The sequence below is a fragment of the Oryza sativa genome, chromosome 10 (assembly GCF_034140825.1).
Source record: "Oryza sativa Japonica Group chromosome 10, ASM3414082v1".
NCBI lineage: Eukaryota > Viridiplantae > Streptophyta > Magnoliopsida > Poales > Poaceae > Oryza > Oryza sativa.
In genome coordinates this window covers 22,479,516-22,500,300 of record NC_089044.1, presented here as the reverse complement: position 1 = coordinate 22,500,300, position 20,785 = coordinate 22,479,516, and the positions used below count along the sequence as shown (strand labels likewise).

General features: G+C 44.6%; 3 protein-coding genes across 4 annotated transcripts; 2 read left to right on the top strand and 1 right to left on the bottom strand.

The window, feature by feature from the left end:
- Window positions 1-3,461: 3,461 nt before the first annotated feature.
- Window positions 3,462-5,091, top strand: LOC4349344 (uncharacterized). Its single transcript, XM_015758536.3, has 6 exons — window positions 3,462-3,818; window positions 3,899-3,958; window positions 4,065-4,177; window positions 4,465-4,533; window positions 4,636-4,687; window positions 4,775-5,091. Exons 1-6 carry the CDS (start codon window positions 3,516-3,518, stop codon window positions 4,889-4,891), a joined length of 714 nt encoding a protein of 237 aa, XP_015614022.1. The 5' UTR covers window positions 3,462-3,515; the 3' UTR covers window positions 4,892-5,091.
- Window positions 5,092-5,213: 122 nt separating this feature from the next.
- On the bottom strand, window positions 5,214-8,898 carry LOC4349343 (putative glucuronosyltransferase PGSIP7). 2 transcript variants are annotated; one of them, XM_066304777.1, is made up of 6 exons: window positions 8,770-8,898; window positions 8,417-8,630; window positions 7,325-7,586; window positions 6,453-6,654; window positions 6,216-6,363; window positions 5,214-6,111 (listed from the first exon to the last, which is right to left on the bottom strand). In XM_066304777.1, exons 2-6 carry the CDS (start codon window positions 8,557-8,559, stop codon window positions 5,568-5,570), a joined length of 1,299 nt encoding a protein of 432 aa, XP_066160874.1. In that variant the 5' UTR covers window positions 8,560-8,630; window positions 8,770-8,898; the 3' UTR covers window positions 5,214-5,567. The 2 variants fall into 2 exon arrangements, with proteins under 2 accessions (XP_066160874.1, XP_015614016.1); XM_015758530.3 differs by having other exon boundaries at window positions 8,417-8,898.
- Window positions 8,899-17,565: 8,667 nt separating this feature from the next.
- On the top strand, window positions 17,566-20,207 carry LOC4349342 (QWRF motif-containing protein 7). The gene is made up of 5 exons (XM_015758531.3): window positions 17,566-18,317; window positions 18,406-18,642; window positions 18,736-18,825; window positions 19,156-19,263; window positions 19,549-20,207. Exons 1-5 carry the CDS (start codon window positions 17,751-17,753, stop codon window positions 19,654-19,656), a joined length of 1,110 nt encoding a protein of 369 aa, XP_015614017.1. The 5' UTR covers window positions 17,566-17,750; the 3' UTR covers window positions 19,657-20,207.
- The last annotated feature ends 578 nt before the right edge of the window (window positions 20,208-20,785 follow it).

The window sequence follows — 20,785 nt, the reverse complement described above, 5'->3', positions numbered from 1 at the left end:
GCCTAATGCATTGCTGCCACGGTGGCAGTCAAGATTGAACCCGGTCAACGTCGTGGTGGGCCCCATTCCCTTTTGGACGGAGTTCGTACGTCCGATCATTCAGTTGGACGGCCGATGATTCGGTGGACAAAGTAGGTAAGTCGCATGCATGCATGTCAATAATCTCAATTGGGCGGATGCATTCGAGTGTATGCTTGCGTAGGGAGTCGAGTAGATCGACCCGTGAATCGATTTATAGGTAAAATTAGTGGATAATTAACTTGTGTATTGATCCCGGATCACCTGATAATTTGATCTATAAGTAGGTATAGAGTTAATCCACTTGTATCCCTATGTGCAACAAGTCAGGCTATAACGCGGGAACACACAAGTTACCCACTTATTTATATAAGTAGATTCACGTGTCGGTTCACTTACATTTCTAAGTTCTAACGTGTATGCATGGTGGCTCGGTGCCAACTAGATCTACCATGTCATGAGAGATTTCTCTCGCATGCTGAGCCATGCATCTCGATCGATCAATTAATCCACGATCGATGTATATCAGGTGGTGGTGTTGATTGCTTGCTGATCGATCGATTGATGTATTTTATCTCGGCGGCAAATTGGAGAATAGAATTCTGTCGCACAGGTGGGTCGTCGTCGCGTGCACAACATGCAACTGGGGAAATATAAAAGGTTTTTGGAAGTGTGGTGGCCACTGTCTGATCTCACTTGGTCAGTGGTGCGTGCATGGTGTAATGTTGGATGATGAAATCTAGGCTTTGTCAATGGGGGTAATCATTAATTAGGGATTGGTCTTATTAATTTATCCACTCTAGTTTGACATCTTTCTAATTGGTGTATGGTGCTCATGCTAGATGCTTTTTAAACTTGCTGGGAGCAAATTAAAAGGATTCTGTATAAACTTGGCTGAAAAAATGTACAGGAAATCCCCATCAGATATATTGACAGGAAACTTGCTTCCAAATTGAAGTCTCATCTGCTAGCTGCAGAGAGTGTAGAAGAAAGCATGCAGGCAGGCATATGCAATGTTCGGTTGCTGGTACGGCAGCGTCGACATTACTACCTACCCTGGCTAACCCAGCACCAACCCCCAATTCCTGACACGACAATTAATCATCTGATTAGAGTTTCCCAATTGTATAATCTTCCTCGATCTTGTTGTACTGGGTCAACGATCGATCTGTACGTAGCCGACGACGATCGACGATCTGCAATTCTGCATGCAAGGATGCATATGCTGCCTTCTCTGAAGAATCGATCTCGATCGGCTCTGTACGAGATTCCCCCCTCCATTTGTTAGCTCCAACCAAGAAGAGGACCAGCTAGCTAGCAGAAGTAACCGTAGTTTCCAAGTCAAGCTATGTGTATAATGTTCAGAGCTATAGCTTAATTAGCTACTCCTCGATCTTCGCTTCACTCATCTGTGGTACTAACTGAACTTTACTTTAGCTTTGTCCCCCCCTGTGCAGTTACAATAATAATCAAAGATCATGCATCCACAGTGCAGTACCAGATGCATTGCAATGCCAATGCAATGCTACCAAATCGTGGGCCATGCATGCCAAACAAGATCGGAGCTAAGCACACTGTCAGTTGTCACTCGACTAATGATACTGAACTGTCTGAACCCTGCTCGATCTGCTACAAGCAGAAAGCAATCAAGCTCTTCAGATGATCAGCGGTTGCTTCAGTATATGCTTTGGAATTCAGGTTGCTGGTAGGTGAATTAACCCAGAAAAAAAAAGGGAAAGCAAACGTTGCATAAATACAGTCATGAAGGTAACATGACAAAGTTAAAAGACAAGGTAGTGGTACTGACAGTATGATGAAATGCAGCCCAGCCAGCCAGGTAGGCTCTACAGATGACCTACAATAGTACTACATATACGTGCCAAATTAGTTGGCTGTCGGGTGATCGAACAGTGAAAGGGGTGAAGCGAAATCGAATGTAGCTTGTGGCTGCAGGCATCTCCCTGTACATTATTGTATTACACAAATCAGTAGCTAGTAGCTCAGCATTGGATGGATGCTTGCCTGATACAAAAGATGAACTCTTTCGGCTGGCCATTCCCAGATGTTGCTAATGTAGATGTGCAATCACATGCTGTAAATTATCCGAACAGTGCTGCATTAGGGTGAGATCAAGATGCTTGACAGTGAAAGCAGTAGCAGCAGCAGCTAGCAGCAACTGGTCCATCCACACAGACAAACAGTGGCTCAAGATGCTTTGCTAGAGAGGAAAAAAAGGTTGCATTGCTGTTAAACTGATATGATCTTTCGGTGGAAAAACAGGAGATCGATGGGTTGGAAAACTTGGAATCTTTGCAAGCAAAATATACTTTACGCGCTATCGATTTTAGATGGGCCATCTAGTAGTATGATTAGTTTCTCATGGTGGGAAATCAGTATCTCATGATTCACTGGGCAACAAAGATGGGATGTTTGTGACATTGGATGACAAAATTGATCATGTGCGATAGCAGTGAACTCTTCTTTAGAGAGGAAAAATATCAGCGAAATTGACAAGTTGAGGGTTTCAGTTGGCTGGTCAACTGAATCTTAGTAGCAGTAATAGTAGTATTTCTGACAAAGAATGTTGACTTCGTGAGTAGAAGTAAGATTTTTGCAGTGTGGAAGGAAATGTTCAGAAGTCAGAAGCACTTACCACTCTCTTCATCTGTGCTTCACTTCCAAGTTCCTTTTACGCTGGATGCAGACAGATCACTAGCACCAGATTCTGAATGTCGATCTTGTGATCTTGTCTGTAGCTGAAAACACAAATGCGAAGTCAAACATTCAGAATCAGCATAGTTCATTTATTTAGATAGGCAATCACACATGGAACAGATGTACTTGCAGCAGAAAGCTCGGAGATAATCTCCATCAGAATCAGTTAATTTTTCCCGCATACTCCGTACCAAGTTCACGAATGTAGTAGTACTCCCTCCGTCCCATAATATAACAATCTAGGGGTCTGTTCACTTTGATGCCATTTTCAACCTTACCAAATTTTGGTAAAGTTGCCAAAAAAGTGGCTACATTTAGTTTGCTGCCAAATTTTGATAACTATATAAGAAATCCTGCTAAAATTTTGGCAAGCACAGTTGCCAAAATTTCAGCAATAACAAAATTTGGTAAGGTTTTTTCTGGCATCAAAGTGAATAGGCCCTAGAACTAGATGGGACATCACCTGTTACAGGCTCCATGTCCATGTCCAGATGCATCGTATTAGATGATGTCCCATCTAGTTTTAGGTTGCTATATTTTTAGATGGAGGGAGTAGTATTTAGTGGGTTGATGTGGGGTAATTGCTATGTTTTTATGTTGAGGTTTGTAATAACTTTTTATTAGGGTCTACGTGTCAGCGACCCTAAATAGTCTGATGCGATCTTGTTGGGCCTGCTCGAATCTCAGCCGGTTTACTTCCCGGCCCAGTATGGCCCAAAAACTTCCCTATCCACAACGACCGAAGCGCTTTCCTCCCCGCGGCTCCGCCTCCGCAATCCGCCATGGCAGCCGCGAAGCCGGTGGAGCCGCTGCCGCTGCTACGAGCCGGCGCGGATACCGCCGCCGCCGCCGCTCTCCGGAGATTCCAGCTTCCGCCGCAGCCACCACGCAGTGTCAGAGCCAACGCTATCAGGGCCTCTCCTCCTTCGAACGGCGCCGGGAGCCCCGACGAGCTACCCGCCGCGCTCCTGCCCAACGCGGCGCGGCGGCGGGACGGCTGCGGGTTCAGCCTCGGCGTGGACCTGGGAGAAGCACGCACCGGAGTCGCCGTCGGCAGGGGCATCACCCTCCCCCGTCCCCTCACCGTACGCATTCTCGCTCGAACCCCCTCTCGTTTGCTGCGTCGTCTTGGGTGGGCGATCTGAAATCGGAGTCCTCTGCTTAGGTTCTGAAGCTGCGTGGGCAGAAGCTGGAGCTGATGCTGCTTGACATAGCTCAGCAGCAGGTGCAGATGAATGATCAAACTCAACGCGTATTTTGATTATTATTTCCTCCCCAAATGTGGCGGCGGTTTGTGAATTTGCCGCTCGTTTTTCTCCCCTCTTCTGCAGGAGGCGGACGAGCTGATCGTGGGGCTCCCCGTCTCCGCCGACGGGAGCGAGACGCCGCAGTCCAACAAGGTTCGGAGCGTCGTCGGGAGGCTCGCCGTCCAAGCGGCCGACAGGTGCGTTGCATTGCGTGTGGCTGCAAAGCTGCAGACTGCACTGCACTGTTCAATGTTCAGTCAGTCAGTGTGGTTGCCCTGCATCAATATATTAGAAGAAAAAGAGTTTTTGTTACACAACGCAATTAGCCGGACCGGCTTATGCTAGGGGAAGGGAGAAAAGGCAAAATAAAAACTGAAACTATGAAAAGACTTACGCCGGCAAAATGCAACTCCGAAAGGTTGCCCTGCAATGTGCAATGTTCAGTGTCGTGTTCATAATCATGCGTCTATCTGAAAATGTGCAGGGGATTGCGGGTGTATCTGCAGGATGAGTACGGGACAACGATCGACGCCCTCGAGTTCATGATCTCCAGGTAAATCATGGCTACCTGAATCCTCGCTGTCGTCGTCCTAACATGTTCTGTAAATTTCAGTACTAGAAAGCATTGTTCAGAGTCTGGAACTTTGTTTTTCAGGGGAGTCAAGAGGTCTGCACGTGATGTCAAATCTGATGCGTATTCTGCCATGGTATTTCTATGTTTCGGAATGCTTCTTCAGACTTCTCTCCTTGTGGCAGTTTCTACCTGAACTTGACCAGTTTTACTTTGGTTGTAGATGATTTTGGAGAGATATTTCTCGTCATCAGGTCAAGGGGCTAAGATTGTTCTTCCTAAACAACCACAACTACAGAGCAAATTGTTAGAGAAGTCAAGGCAAGATGCTCAAGTTTAGGAAGCCGTGTACGTTCTAATCTCTCCAACCATAGATAGCAGACTTATCACAACAGCGTTCTTGTTGTTCTACCAGCTAACTTCAATTGCGTAGTACAGTATTTTATATAGTCTTGTTCGCCGTACTCATATGATTAAACGAAGGGAGGATGACTTGTTGACATTCTGCCAATTTATCAAAATTACAAGTTTCGATCAAAATTCTTCATTTGCTGTTTCAAATCAACCAGATGTAAATCGTGCAACTTGCCCGATGATAAATCTCGTGGTCAGTTCTGAGTCTGGATTTCGTTGCTAGTAGACTTCTTGTTCAGATACTTGTATGTCACTTAATAATAATAGCATTATGGTTTCCAAGTCCAACAAGATTGTATATGCGTAGTTTTCATAGAGAAGGAATTTGAGAGTAAACTGCTCTAAAACTCAGCTTTGGAAAGAAAGAAAAAGGTAATGTACAACAATCCCCCGTCCCATTCCATGTGCTAAACACGCACTTTACCCATTTGAGAGTATGACTGATCTATCTTTACTGTATCTGCATCAATCATGGTTGCTGCAGGCATACATTGCTGCTGACACAAAGTAGAATGCCTGAGCCAAAATCGTCAGAATGAATCAAGAATTAGAGAATGTGATTCTGTCCAAATGAAGATGCATCTGAATCTGTACAAATTGAATCAAAACAGCTTGCTGAATTCGGTTTCCTGGGCCGGTTCACCAAGCCGAGGGAAGAACGGTTCCCTCTCGAGCATAGTCTGCAACGAGTCCATCACCCTCACCAGAGACGCCCACAAGAACGGCGCAGAACAAAATGCGTACCCGAAGATTGCCAGAACCCTCACGATACCACCATGGTACCACGGGAATGCCATGACGAAGAACATGCCAATAATAGCTAACCAGGGCGTGAGCACAGCAAGCAATGGAAGCAAGAAGGCATTGCTCACGAGCACTCCCAATGCCAATGCACCAAACAGGTACATGGACCAGCCCATGAATGGGTGAACCGTGCGTGGGATTATAAAGAACGGGATGGCATATGCAATTAGCATGGCCACGATTGCAGACATCTTGATCAGCCCCTGCACCATGGCATTTTGCTTCTCGGGCCGCCGGTTATAGCACAGTTTTGTCATCCCAGGCTTTGCCAACCTGGTAATGGTTATAATGACTGCGTACATCAATATCTCCATCAGGATCACTGGCATTTCAGCGGCATACCTGTTGATGTGAACATGCAAAGGTTAAGTGAACAGTAAGGATGAAAGTGGAGTTTAGAGTCTGCTCAAGCACATTTTTTCAGTTCAGTTCTTGTCTTTACTCACCCAAGATCATCCCACCGTTGCTTGTGCCAGGAAAGGCCCAGTGGCAAGATTGGCCATGACCACCAATACCAAGGTTTAAACCAAGGGGCGCTGGGGAATGTGATAACGCTGTTGGGCCCACAAGGGACATGCCAATGCAACTTGAGATCTGCATTATTCCACCAAAAGGGTGTCAAAGATAATCTTTGAGAGGCAAGAGCAAAATGAAAGTGAGAAATGTATAACAGTAGTACTAACAGTAGTAGGATGCATCCATCTGATAACCAAGAGGAAGGCGATATGTCCCGTTGAGCTTGCTGCCATTCTCAGGAGGGTGGAACATTGGTCTATCAAGCAAGTCTGGGTAGCAGCCGACAAGAAACCCTTGGTCAGCACCATCAGAGTTGGCACGGCCAATCTCTAGGTCATGAAGCATGCCTTTGAAGACATCCATAGAAGGCTGTAAATGGAAAATGTTGCCGATGTCAGATTACTGTAACAGGAAATAGTACCAGCATCAGATTACTTGTTTGCCACTACATATGTGTGAGCAGAAGATATTTTCAGGTGTGACAACTTAACACTGATTATTTATTAATGACATGCTATTTCATCGTAGTACTTCCCTAACGGATACTATATTCTAATGAATATGGAAGGAAAATATCCAGTCTGTGACCTGCCAATGGCTAAAATCCACTGTACAGATTGGCAGAATACAGCTCATATTTCATCAAACCCTCCAAATGGCCAATGCATGATCAATCCAGTGGTAGTGGCTCAACTGTCATATGACCCATTACCAATCCAATGCCACCATCAACACAGCTGTAGGTATGGTCAAATTTAAGAAACACACCGTTTTTACTCTAATGAACACTATGTAACCTGGCAGAAGCAACTTATTTTAATCATCAAGGCAACAGAATCTCAACCAGCATACTCCTTCTGTCCCAAAGTAACCCAACCTAAAATAAGATGTGACCAAACCTAGTACAACGAATCTGGACAAACCTCCTATCCAGATTTATTGTATTAGGTTAGATCACATCCTATTCTAGGTTGAGTTACAGAACAGGTGGTACAGACTAGAAAATACTGTACAAAGTACAGGAATTGCATCATCGTACCTGGAGCACGAAAAGACCAGTGTGGAAGTAGCAAGGGTTGATGAAAACGGCACAGAACTGTCCACACTGGAAGAGCTCATCGGTCTTCTGAAGGAAGATGTTATCGGAGTCGATCATGACGACGCGCTCATAGTCAACCAGGGTCCACGCATAGAGCTTGTTCAGCGTCAGCTTAAACCTCCTGTTGATCCCTCCAAGGTTGCTCTCATAAGGATTCTTCATATTCTCCACCAGCACCACTCTCATGCCATCCTCTTCCCTCCTGTTTCCATTCACAATAAAAAAGGTGTCAAGTTCCAAAAAAAAAAGATCACATGAAGATCTTGTAATAACAAACCACAGCATGGAAAGTTTTGAACAAGAAATGTGATTGCAACCATCTTTGTTCGCATTGCATGTTGTCTGAAACGTTTTGACTATGACAAAGAAGCCATTGATTCGAAGTTTCGAACAAATCATTTGGGATTTGACCGTCCCTGAGAATATCCATCGGTGCAACTGATTCATTTTTTCAAAGAAAGGAAAGTTGACCACATTAATTGAACTAGTACTCCTTACCAACCAAGGCAAGCAAACAGATAGTCAAAGTTCCAAAGCCAGCGCAACCGTCCCAAATCACAACTATTTTTCATATTGGCATATATAGCGACTAGCCAGAAAGAACAAGTAACTAACGGTAATGTAATCAGACAAGAACATCACCAGTTGAAACCGAGCATATGCAGTGCACATCTCATATCGTCAAACACATTGAGAAAATCCGATACACTAAAATATTAATCAGATAGGAAGCTTCCCCTTCTGCAGGTGGGCCCGGCCCCCTCCCACGAAACCATCTACTAGTATTAAATCCTAGTTGAAAAATACCCGAAATGCCCTTTCCACGTCATCTTCTTCTTCTTCCTTGTTCCCAACTCCAGAGGAAGAAAAGCTCTCTCAAAAACAGAAACCTCCATAGGAAGAAACGCGGCTTTATTGATTAATTAAGAAACTAGCGTGCGCTGGCAATGGCTTAGCGAGGGTAATTACCCCCGCGTTTCGACGATTAGCGATGGTGAGGTGAGCATCGGAGAGGCGGAGAGAGAGACTCACATTGCGCGGACCCAGTCGGCGGGGACGTCGGCGGAGGCGATGAGGACGCGGTCGGCGTCGGCGCCGATCCTGGCGAGGGAGCGCATCATGACGCGCACGGCGACGTAGAACTCGTAGTCCCTCGGCGTCCCCATGTACATCATCGCCGCGTACGCGTGCCGGTGCCTCGGCCACCGCCCCTGCGCCGCCGCTGCCACGACTCCACTCTCCCTCCCTCCCAACTCCTCCTCCACCGCCGCCGTCGCCGACACCGCCATCAACGCCGCCACGACGACGACCACCACCCCCCACCGCCGCCACGCAGCCGGCGGCCACCACCCCATCCCCGTCGACTCCACCACCACCACGCTAGCTAGCTGCTGCCTGGACTTGGATCAGACAGAGCAAGGGTAGTAGTAGTAGTAGTAGAGATGCGGCTGATGCTTCTCGAGTTCCTTCAAAAGCAGAGGAGAGAAAAAAAATGGAGAAGAGAGGAGACGAACGAGGAGGAGGGGAAGCGGCCGGCGCGGCGTTTCCCTTATTTATGGGTGTGCTCGTGGAGGGGTGGGGCCCACACGTGCCTGACAGGTGGGGCCGGATCGGGAGTGGGCCCACCCCCGCAGCGACGGCTGGGTGCGCGTGGCCGTGTCACGCGCGCGCGGATGAGAAAGAGAGAGAGAGAGAGAGAGAAAAAGAAGGTGCAGCAAACGCTCTGTGCGCCGCGCGGCTCGTGAAAGGAAAGAGGAAAGACGAAGGCGAAGTAAAGACGCGTGCGGGGATTGGACGGCTCGGATTGACCCGTTCGTCGCCCCCGGCCGACCTCGTCGTCGTCAACACAAATGCTACACACGCACAACGGCACGAGCTCTCCCCTTTTTTATCAGCGAATCAGAGATAGAGTGTTTCTTTTAGCCAAAAAAAAAGGGAAAAAATACGAATTACTATTTTCTTCTCCTTTTTTGCGGTTAAAAAAAATGAGCCAATTCAGAACAAAAAGAATTGATGCTTTGGTTTGGTACAGAGATGTGTGTGAAAATCTTTCGCCAGAGATCCGCATCATCAGCATCGGTGACGGCATATTAAATGGCAGCGGCAAGCTAAGCTTCAATTAATCAAGCTGCAAATGGAGTAGTATTAAAGCTTATGTTACGCAGAGATTTAGCCAGGCTGCAGGCTTAGTGCACGTAAACCTGGGCTTATGTTATTCGGAAAATTATTTTTCTATTCCCATGACGTGTAGACGAGCTGTTCAACGGCTCAACCTCTCCAAGGCTTTGCTTCTCTTCAGGTACATCTACGATCAAGATATTTAATTTTGTTGCTCAATGTCAAATTTAAAGGAGAGAATCGTTCTCTTTGTACGTCACCGTCCGGCAGTTGCATAATCTCTAATAGCGGGCAGGGAATTTAATCGTACAGGAATCAGTTGCAAACTCTTTGCTGTTTGCTCTTCAATCAATGTACCAGCCGCAAACAAAATTGAAATATTAGAATTTCACCATTAAAGTTGATTATTGTTATCTTTCATCATGCTTTATTTCTTACATTGACCTTTAGATCACTAAAAACGTACTCCATCCGGGTTTGTAATATTTTCATTTTAGATAAGGATGAGGTCAAACTTTAGAATCTTTGATTATGAATCATTTTTTAAATATTTATCTTTTAAATATTGTAACTATATGTATAGATTAGTCTTAAAAAATAATTTAATAAAATCATATATTTGTTAGCACTTTTATACTCCCTCTTTCCCTAAATGTTTGACGCCGTTAACTTTTTTAAACTTGTTTGACCGTTCATCTTATTCAAAAACTTTTATGAAATATGTAAAAATTATATGTATACGTAAAATTATATTTAACAATAAATCAAATGATATGAAAGAATTAATAATTACTTTTTGAATAAGACGAACGGTCAAATATTTTTAAAAAAGTCAACGGCGTCAAATATTTTATGATGGAGGGAGTACATATTATAAATAAAATAATGATCAAAGTTGTTTTTTTGAGACCGTACTATTGTTCAAAACGACAAGTATTATTAACTCAGAGGGAATATATATAGAAATTTTATCTTTAGATTATTTTACTTATAATCAACTGTAAACGACACAAATGACGGCTTTTAGATAAGGTAGTATCGGATATAGTCAGAGGAATACTTTAATATTTTGGGTTGAGCTATTAAAGGTGGCATCTATCATTGTAAAGAAAAAGCATATGCCTCATTGGTCTGATCCTTTGCTTGCCCCTTTCCATTAGAGCAAGTTTAATAGTATAGCCAACTGCTAGTTTCAATTCATCTATAGTTAATTTAATAGCTTATCCATACAATAGTTATATACTACACTATTAATACCTGGTCCCATCTGTCATACACATATTGTATTTTGGAGTCCGTACTATAACTGGCTACAAATCTGTAGCCCGCTGCTCTTCTCTCTCCTTATTTATCTCTTTAAAATATGTCTGCAGCTGGTCTATAGCCAGCTATTGTACCTGCTCTTAATTCCAACTGAAACGATCCAATTGAAACCTCACACGTCAGGATTAATTAAACCCGTTTCTATCGTGTGCTGATGTTAACTCGCTCCATGATTCCCCTCCCACCCCCCCCCCCCCCTCCCCCCAAGGCCACTTATAATCTTATTGTAGCACTCCAAAGAAAGAATGATAAATATATATATCGCCGACGATGAGATCATCGATCATCGATCGCGATCCCTGTGTTGTCCTACATGCCTGTGCTGATGACTGTTTTAATTAGTACTCTTCCTGTTATAGGATATAAGATGTTTTGACTTTAGTTAAAGTCAAACTGATTTAAGTTTGACTAAGTTTATAGAAAAAAGTACTAATATTTTCAACCCAAGACAAATTTATTATAAAAATATGTTCAATTATTGATTTGATGATACTAATTTAATATTATAAATATTACTATATTTGTTTATAAATTTAGTTAAATTTAAAACAGTTTAGCTTTAACCAGAGAGATGTGAAAAGAATAATATTGAAAAGATATGATGGATGAGTCATTAACATATAATTAATTAATATTAATAATTTGAACTTTAAAAATTGGTGTATTTTTTTTAAAACACACATCATTTAATAGTTTAGGATATGTGTGACAATCTTTCCTCTAGGAACGAACCCAGCCACGTTTTGTATACCTCTGTAACTAAAAAGATTACATGATAATAATCTACTTACTAATGAAGAAAACTGGATAAAGTCGTGAGAGTGAGGTCCGGTATTTATCCGGCCGGATGAGCGTCCAAAGGCCAAAAAAGTGTTGGGTGAAAAGTGTGCCAAGAATATGCAGCTTTCGTTTCTCGTGGGCGTCGCGATAAGGCCGAGCCAACAGTACGTAGCTAGTGTGCTTTGTCACGTACCAGTAGCAACGCACTACAGTAGTACGTGGCACACGAGGACGTTTTGCCTAGGAGGAAGAGAATGGCCGTGTCGCCACGCTCGCTCGACAGCTTCCAGCTAATCCAAAATATCTTTTGTTTACTCATAGACTCGATCGTACTTATAGCAACGGCGAGTGTTGAATCTTCGTCATGTCTCGTGGTCTTTTGGGAGCTGTGAAAGGAACGGGACCGTAGGGTTTTCGACTTTGTGCTCTCTTCAGTCTTAGTGGTTCTGGAGTCCATCCACTCGGAAGGCCATCTGTGGTTTTAAGCTGACGTTGCTGCTTTTAGAGACTTGTTGGGTGTATAGCGTGGTTCGGCCCCTTCCCGCTGTTTGGAGTTTATGTTTAGCCACGGTAGTTTTCTAAGCTTCAGCTTTTTTATTTTATCTTTTCTCCCTTTTCCCTGGCATAAGCCAGTCTGACCGATTTGTATTGTGTAATTAAAACTATGTTAGTCGTGTAATTTTTTTTGCACGTTCATTAAAAAAAATCTTCGTCGTATCGAAGTGGAAAAAAAGGGGATTGAAGCGTCGTGGTCGTCACCAACGTACCCGGCCGGTTAATAAGCCGGTCGCTAGCTTAGCTTTGGTTTTGCTTCGGTTGCCGGTCTAGCTCGCTCGCTCGCTCGGTTTGTCCCCTTGTGATCTCTGCTTCCAAAACGGGCTGACCCAAGTTTGAATTGAATCGCGACACCAACCACGCGCTGCGCGGGCACGCACGCCGCGATTGACTTGTAGAGTCGTACGTCCATGCAATATATTGCAGCCACCAATCCACCGCCCGGTTAGGCGCAGCGGCGTATTGGCATCATATTGGAGTAGCGGATTAGCCGTGCTGCGTCGGATGCGCGTTGGCAGCAGTTGCCAGTTGAACCCACCGTGACCATGGCCGTGGTCAGAGGTAGCCAGCGCCACGGTCACTCTCTTCCAACTCTCAAAGCTACTAGTGCACCGTACGTCAGTGGGCCGGCCAACGCCCATGATCGCTACTGCTACTTGGCACTTGCAGAGTGAGTACTACTGTTCCAGGTTGCAGATGCAGATGCAGGCAAGAAGATACTTTGGGGTTTCACGAAACTGCAGGCTGCAGCTTCCCTTCAGACCTCCTCTTCTCTTCTACTACTACTCTTTGACTTCAAATGCGGCCGGACTCACTTGCCTGTGAAGGAAACGAAATATACTAGTATTCCCTATTTGACGCCATTAACTTTTTTTAAACATGTTTGACCGTTCATCTTATTTAATAACTTTTGTGAAATATGTAAAACTATATGTATACATAAAAAAACTATTTAACAATGAATCAAATGATATGAAAAGAATTAATAATTACTTAAATTTTTTAAATAAAACAAACGGTCAAACATATTTTAAAAAGTCAACGGCGTCAAATATTTTGGGATGGAGGGAGTACTATTCAAGTAAGGGGCGCAGCTAAAACGAAATGAAAAGAGGTGACACTTGCTTAAATTATTTTACTTTAGATCAAGTTTAAACTGATTCGGTTGTATAAATTTATATTTAGGGATACACACATGGTAAAATAGATGAGATAAAGCTTTATCGGGTTCCTGGGCACCCCTCATATATCTAGCTTCACCCCGCTCAACTTTAGAATTTCACTTCTCCTACTTCCTCGTCTCATTTTAAGTGCAGTTTTCAGTCTATGCGTCTAACATTTGACCGTCCGTCTTATTTAAGAAATTAATATTTTTTTAGAAAATAAGTCACACATAAAATACTATTCATATTTTTATCATCTAATAATTAAGAAAAAAGTAAAATAAGACGAAAAGTTAAACGTTGAACACAGAATAAAAACTATACATAAAATGTGATGGATGGAGTATTACAAATCCACAATATTACTATTACCAGTAGTATACGACCGATCGATTCACACGGTTAGGATATTAACGATCGTTAACACTAGTCACTGGCACAACAAGAGGACACACCACTAGCTCTGTAGCTCACCATCAACGACCATTACCTTTGGTTAATCAGTCATGCCAACCTTTGCTGTCACATAAAGCATGAAAGTTACTGCTCCTAAGAGGAGTATCTCGATGGACGACGGACTCCTTCAGAAACGACCAGCTCAGTAGCTCGCACATTCAGACTTTCAGGCAAAACCTGTGTGTATAGTGTGTACTAGCAATACATTACCCAAGGTTAAAAAAAATAAAACTACTCCATAAAAACTACTGATACGATACGATACGATGCGATGAAGATGTTGAGATTATAGACATATAATGATTTAATCTATTCCATAAATAAATCATGACATTACAGATAAAAACTAGCATGAACGCATCATTAGATCTACACATGTAAACTACACAGTATAACATGAACAGATCAAATATGCGCAACATATTGAACACGTACCGAGGTGACGGAAAGACCGGCTGCTTGGTCGAAACTTTTCGCAAGTGTCTACGAAGGCACGAAACACGCGAGCGAAGAGGAAGGCGAGCCGTCGCGAACGAACAGGGAGCAGTCGCGCGAAGCGCTTCCCAAAAACCTTATTGCCGCCTTCTCCCGGTGCAGAACGTCGAAGGCAGAGGTTCCGGAGACCTGCTCTCCCGATCGCCGGTGCACGCCGGCGAGCGGGATGGAGTAGTCTACGAGCGACGGCGCAGTACAGAGGTAGGAAGCAAACCCTAGATTGATTTTTTTTGTATGTTGCGTGAAGACGGCAGGTCGGTTTATATAGAGAAGGGTCGCTTGATCAGGGCGCCCGCACGATCTCTACTGCGCGTAACCGAACCGGATAAGTCGCGCGTAACTTATCCGGACTCCACGCCGTTTGCACGCACCGGATCTTTCGGAACGTTTCCAAAACAAAAACGAATCCGAATTTGCAACAAAACAAAACTGCAAAAGGAGCCTGCGAGGCAAGCGAGCGAGCGCGCGCGTGTGTTTCCCCTCTTCTCTCCACCACACATGCTTCAAGCAACTAGGAGGGCATCCTCCCTTTTAAGGAGGTCCCCCTCTCCTAGAATAAGCAAGGTGGTACTAAACTCCACATGCATACCATCCCATGAGGTGGGCTTTTGTGATTTTCCAAAGAATTAATCTTCGAGTGGGCTAAGGCCCATTCATTAATTCCAACGGAAGATTCACGCGGTGAAGACACGACTTGTCGACTACTTATCAGGTACTCCAGTGCACACGCACTTTTCGCACACGTTGATTAATTCGCTGCACTTTTGCTGAGTGGTGCTGACCTGACCTTTTCGTCGATGATATGTTTGCTTCGGTTCTTCGGATTCATACGGTCGATCGATTCGCAGATGCAGTAATACGTCTAGGGCAAGGCGACCGCGACGGATCGATACTCTCTTTGTTTTGACCAATTTTAACCAACGTCACGAACGTGTGTGTGTGCTCGTCAGAGTCTTCGGGCAGCTCAGCTGGGCCCATCTGTCAGCCACTCATGTGGTATGCATGTCCACGTCACTCGTATTGACTTCCTGCCAGATAATATCATATCGCGTGGCGGCCACACTCAACTCACCGGCCAGAAATTCAGAGTCGCAATGGAAATAGATTAGAAATTCAGAATGAGAGTACAATCTCGGGAGGGTTTTAATCAGTGATTAGTTTGGTGATATATGACCTGAAATATGCTTCAGGTGTTAGTAGTGTAGTGCACATTTGAGGAGGAAAGCTTAGTACTCCCAAAAAAAAGTCTAGGTAGCTTCTTAAGGCCACAATTAATTAATGCCACAAGTAGCAGGATTATTCAGATATTATCTTCAACATATTCAGGTTGTCATCTAGCACAAGGTCAACCAACCTAGAAGAAAGAAGAATGCGTATATGGGTGCAACCACAACGCGCATGCTGTTATTAGTCCTAGAAATTAGTCGAAGATCTCTGTTTTTTACCGTTTCCTTCTCGCTTTAGATGAATCAGTCACATATGTTACAGTTGTTTCTTCAGAGTTCAGATTCAGAGAGGATTAGGTACTGTACTAGAAAATGTCAGTTGTACACCGTGGGTTATCCAATATTGACAGCCTCTGTTCCAAATATAAGAATCTACTGTAGTTAGCAACCAACATAAAAAAATAGCAGTGATCATACTGTTTAAACAGTTATTTGTAGCCCCAGCATAAGGTAAGGTCATCCGTGAACTGTAATAGCACACAACTGTTCTAAAGACTTCAGCAAATTTGGCCCAGAGGATGTGGCCCATCAGTAGTTTGTCCAAAGAGGTTAGGCCCAATATTTGTTTGCATGCCACTAATTAATTAATCACTCAAAATACATTACATATACTCCTACCTACTATGTGTTGCATGTCTTCTATGCGTAGGGATTGGAATTAATCAAATGACCTTATTATCACCTTCAACATGATGCATGTGATGAATATTCTGACCTAATCTGGAACATGGACAACTTATTCATCGGCAGGAGTCTCCCCTGCTTGTTCAGTTTTCAGCAAAGTTTGCACTGATCATACGGTCATACCGTTTTTCAGCAAACAATCTGTAACCCCGGTCTTGGGCTCTGAAGAAAGAAACAGTATAGTTTGTTGTTTAGCTAATCAGCAAATCTGGCCCAAGAGGATTAGGCCCATTATTTAATTTGGGTTTGAACTAATGGAGACAACTTTCATCAAGGCCTAAATTTAATCCATTAGGGTGGTGAGCCTGTCAGTTTTAAAAATCAAATAAAATGAAGAATTATTAGATGGCCGTGACCTTGACTCAGGATCAGTAGTATATGGACCGATACAGGTTTCTTTCGGTAGATAGGTAGCCAGTACCTTCACAAATCTCACCTAAATACGCCATTTTATCTCTCCCAACGTTGACATCTCTCTCTCCCTTTCTTCCGCCGCAGATTACACCATCACAAGCAGCCAGCTCCTGCGTGTGCGAGGATGAAGCATGCATAATGGCCAAATTGGCCCCCCTTTTTAGGTCGCCATGCATGAACAATGGCCATCGATCGAGCTCTCCTCTCCCTTTCTCCCACCAAACCCCACACCATTTTCTACCTCGCATTTCTCTCATCTCCCTTTCCACAATTCCACATGCATCCAAAAAGACTACGTGAAAAAGAAATCATTTTTCGCGTGTATGCTTAAACAAAAAGAAAATGATTGGACATTTTCTTTCACGTGTATGCTTAAACAAGAGATGCAGTACGTGGTAAGGGATGCGTGATTTTAACCCTAAGGGTCTCATCTTTTCGCTTATACTTATCAAACAAAATTTGATTTTTCGACCTTAAATTTGGAGTTCATTTTGGGTTTTTTTTCATCGAAGTTTATTTTTTGGCCTTCGCTTTTAGGTTGATAAAAACATGTGTATAAAAGTTTTATTCACAAATTATTTTCTGTTTGCAAATATGTTGTTTCGCTTATTCCCCGAATAAGCAAAACGATGGGCCAGATATATTTTTTTTTCTTAAAAAATGTTTGGAGGAGCATCTCTCTCTCTACAAATCTCTCCCTTTTTTGTGGGTGTGTATGCTTAAACAATAATCTTAGTATCTGAACCCATCAAATACGTCACAAATTAAGGCATCCTTCTCTACGTATCTACACTGAAAGTATCGTAGCACATGGACGTATTCAATTGGCAGGAAATGTGTTGTACAAATGTCTAATGTACATGATTAATTGCAATTAGCTAGTGCGTATATAGAAGAATAAAATCTAGCTCTTCCATCATGTCAAGAGAGCGACGTGCCCTCTCAAGAACACTCTTCTTCTACCTCTCCACGATGCAACGTATAGGCGGCAACAAGTTTCTTGAAGCCGGAGCACTAGCTCGATCGAGAGCTAGTGCTGCAGGGTTCTCCCCAACTTAGAATCTAGGGTTTGCCAGCAATGTACTTGCTCTGATCGGCCAAGCTTAATCGCCGCGATATTTATTAACTTATATTTATTAATTTATTTAATTTATGGAGTCCAATGGCGTCGGCGGCGGCGCGGCGCGGCCGCTCACGGCGTCGAGGCGGCTGCTGGCGCGGAGCGCGAGCACCACGGCGTCGCGCGCCGGCGGCGCCGGCGCGTTCGTCTACGATGGGATGCGCCCGGCGCCGCTCTTCTCGTCGACCAACTTCGCGCGGTCCCTCCGTAAGGCGGCCTCGTTCGGCGGCGGCGGCAAGAAGCAGTACAGCGCCGACGACGACGGCGCCGTCGCCGTGAAGGCGGCGGCGCCGCCGCGGCGGGCGCTGAGCAGCAAGGAGAACACCGTGCACGAGCTGGGTACGGCCGCGGCGAGGGGCCCGTGGGAGCCGGCGAGGCGGCCGAGGCGGAGCTCATCGGGGGGGTCGTCGTCGCCGGAGAACGCCGGGAGCACCAGAGGATCGGCCGTGCTCAGGGACATGATGACGCGGAGGAAGGAGGAGCCCGAGAAGGAGGAGGCGGCGCACCGCGCGCGCATGCTCGCCGCGCGCTTGCTCCAGTGGCGCTTCGCCAACGCCCGCATGGAGAAGGCCATGGCCCGCGCCACCGCCGCCGCCGAGGTGAGGCCGTGACACCGATCGCCATGGACGCACGCTAGCTCGCTTCCCGTACATGTTCTGACGGCGCGCCATGGATGGATGGATGCAGAACAAGCTGTTCTACACGTGGCTGCGGGTGGCGGAGCTCCGGAACATCCAGGCGGCGAAGCGGATCGTGGCGCAGCGGCGGCGGCAGAAGCTGAAGCTGGCGAGGCTGCTCCGGCCGCAGCTCTCGCTGCTCGCGTCGTGGGACTCCCTCGCCAAGCCGCACGCCGACGCCGTCGACGACCTCGGCGCCGTCCTCGCCGCCGCCTGCACCGCGCTCCCCTTAGCCGACGGCGCCCAAGTATACTCCACTACTCCCCTCGTCGTCTCTGACAGAAATATTTACACTCTTTGATCAACCAACCAACCATCAACAAATTGCTCACATTTGCAGGGCGACATGGAGAGCTTGCACGAAGCCATGTTCGCGTGCGTGGGCACGGTGAACGACATCGAAGCCAACGCCGACATGTTCTTCGCCACGGTACACGCTTAATTAATTCAGCTTTTTGATAAATCAACCACTAAACTGTCGAAAAATAAACTGAGCAACTAAAAATAATCTAATGGAAAAATTTTACATCTGCGTTCTTAACGGTTTAAAACCAATATTAAAAATAAACTACAATGAAAAAACCTTAGAAAAATCAACGACTTAAACTAACTTTTAAAATTTAAAATTTGGTTTTGGCTGATAAAGATAACAAACAGGCGATTTTGAGGCGAGGTTACTAGGAAAGGTTAGTTTAGATGCAATTATATGAACCTTGCATGAGTGATTGATTTTTTTTTTTGGTGGTGCATTATTATTCAGGCTGGGGTGACGAGCAGCACGCTGGAAGAACTGTCGACGACGATAAAGCAGGAGGTGGAGGGCCTGCAGGAAGCCATGAAGCTGGCAAGGATTGTCACTAGCTTGCAGGTTGGTAAATGGTCGTTTTTAGCTGATGCCTCACTCTCACCAGAACCAGATTTAGTCTAGTCTAATCTGGTCTAGTGAGATCAGTATCTTCTGTACTACTAAGATTTGGATTGATTGTCATATACTCCATTTCTCCAGCACTAGTGCTGCCTGGCTGCCTACTCCCTAATTCTATTTGTTTTTGTCTAGTCTAGTTGTTCTTTTGTTGCAACGAAAGCTCAAGCTCCTGGATTAGTTGATGACAAATAATTCTGTTTCATGGCTTACATTGTGTTTGGACTGCAGGTGCAGGAAGTGAGCCTCCGGGCAAACTTGATTCAGATTCAGGCAAAGCAGAAGGTTGACATGGGAGCATCTGTCCCGGCGATTGCAACTTCTGGTTGGTGTTTCTGATCATCAAAGTACACGGAGATGGAGCAGAGTGTCAATCACTCGCCCACTTATATAAATTAAGATGCAAAGAGTACTAATGCTAGTACCAGCGTCACGGACTGACCGGTGATCTGAGCCGACATTACTGATGTTTTTATGTATATGTTCGTGCCTGAAACAAGTAAATTAAAACAAAAAATTAGACGATGACCAAGAAATTAAAGATACATGGTCCCCTGGTTGGCCGGTCGCATTACTTTCCCAGGTAAATGTTCAGTTTGTTGGAAGGGCACTAATTTGTTGGTCTTTTCATGTTCATGAATGTTAAGTTGATGGATGGATGTAATTCGGTTTGATTAACAGTGTATATATGTATCTTACGTATATTTAAGGGCGTTGGTGTTCATGTTGGTGTGTAGAATTGAATATCACAGTTTGTGGATAGAGATTGAGTTATTGAGGTGTATGCAATATGCATATTCAGTGTTCACAAACTGTATATCAATTATTCCTTCAAGGGCTTGTCCTTTGAGTTACCCAAGAGTCAACAATGATATTTGCCCTGTAAAATATATCTGTTGTTTATGTAAGAAACTCTATCCATTTTCTTTCTAATGAAATGAGCTGATAGCTACTAATTAACCAACGGGAATTGTATTATCAGTACATCATAGCAGATAATAACGTACGAGAGTCTAGACCGTCAGCCACTACTATTGCACTTGCAGTATATATAGAGTAGTTAAAAATGGGCCTGTTTAGAATACATGGACAACCCAATGGGCCATCTGTGCCACAGCCCAAGAGATAGAGTGGGCTTTCCGTTTGCTCCCTACAAGCCCACATGATCACCTCGGCCTTGGTGAGGCCCAAGCGCCAGTAAACCTCGCCCGTGAACATCAACTTGCACTGCACCCAGCAGAAAAATCTTGCTGCTGCTGCAGAGACTCCATGGCCTGGATTCATGCACGAGTCTGACTGTGCAGAGCACGATGCCCGAGGCGGATGTTGGCGTATCTACAAACACAGGCTATAGTTTTATTCTCTTGCAGGATGTTTGTGCAAGAGAATATGTTTGTCTGTGCGATTGTTCATCCATCGGGACATTTTTAACTGAAGTAGTAGTGAATTGAACCATTCATGTAGACAA